Consider the following 1,178-nt stretch of genomic DNA (forward strand, 5'->3'; position numbering starts at 1 on the left):
GTAATTTAAAATTATATAATTGAAAATGAAGTATGCTACTTGGTATTATGTGAAAGGAATTACAGTAAACGTCTTGCCTATAGTTATCTTGAAGACATAGCACAAGAATTTCATTCTATATATGGCAAACGTGTTAATACAGTCACCAGGCCTTATAGTTATATCGAATTCAGTATGTACCTTTTTTTTTATCTTTTTACATAATTTAATTTGTACAGTATATTTAAAAAATTATGCTCCTTTCCTCAGATACATATATTCAAAAAGCAAAGAAGGTTTTTTCGGATGGCAGGTCAAGAAGAAATATGAATGCACTCAACTACCAATTACAAGATGTGCAAAGAATCATGGTAAAAAATATAGATGATGTGTTGCAAAGGGGTACAGTTCTTTCAGGTAATAGAACAATTTAATATCTAAATAAAATTTCTCATATTAATATCTTTTGCTAAACTATAATTTATTTTGCAGAACTAGATACAAAAACACAAAACTTGTCCATGTTGTCACAAAAATATAAAAAAGATGCAACCCTCTTAAATAGCAAGTCCATGTATGTGAAGGCTGTGGCTGGGTTTGTTGCACTTTTGGTCTTCCTGCTATACTTTTTCATTCTTTAGTTGTTCAATTTATTTGGCAAATTGGTTATCACTGTGTAAAGACTACTGATGTTTTTAATCACTTTGTTTTACCACTGTTAGCGAAAATTTTTTCTGTGAATTTATTTTTCCAGATTATGTATTTAAATTTTAAGTCTACTTGAAATTAAGAACAATGTGCATAAGTTCTATTCAGAGAAAAACTAGTCGCAAGAAGTACAATGATATTAATATCATTCAAGACATTCTTTCATTTATTATTATGCAATAAATATAACGATTGTTTATTTACATAATTAATATATGTACGCTCATCTTTGTTTCAATTTAGTGAAAAGTAATATTAACAATTCTAGAAAAAACAAAAGACAATATATACAGCCATGATTATGTTGTATTAAAAATTAAGGTAATTCTATTATTTTGCCTATAAGCTACGAAAATCAATGTTACTTTTGTATTCCTATTTCAGGCTGTATTTTATTATATACATTATTGTTTTAGATACCTTACAAAATTCTTAATAACGTACAGCTGAAAGAAATTTATTATATTATATTTATTTTTGTTATTTTATTA

At 26.5% G+C, this 1,178-nt stretch overlaps 1 protein-coding gene across 1 annotated transcript in view; it reads left to right on the plus strand.

The window, feature by feature from the left end:
• LOC108571728 (vesicle-trafficking protein SEC22b-B) overlaps positions 1 to 620 on the plus strand; it is a 1,341-nt gene extending 721 nt beyond the window's left edge. The window contains exons 2-4 of the mRNA XM_017933841.1: positions 16 to 172; positions 250 to 396; positions 472 to 620. Of these exons, the coding sequence (XP_017789330.1) occupies positions 16 to 172; positions 250 to 396; positions 472 to 620 (453 nt within the window). The remainder of the gene's footprint in view (positions 1 to 15; positions 173 to 249; positions 397 to 471) is intronic.
• Positions 621 to 1,178: the final 558 nt, after the last annotated feature.

Source organism: Habropoda laboriosa, unplaced genomic scaffold (assembly GCF_001263275.1).
Source record: "Habropoda laboriosa isolate 0110345459 unplaced genomic scaffold, ASM126327v1 scaffold99, whole genome shotgun sequence".
Lineage (NCBI taxonomy): Eukaryota > Metazoa > Arthropoda > Insecta > Hymenoptera > Apidae > Habropoda > Habropoda laboriosa.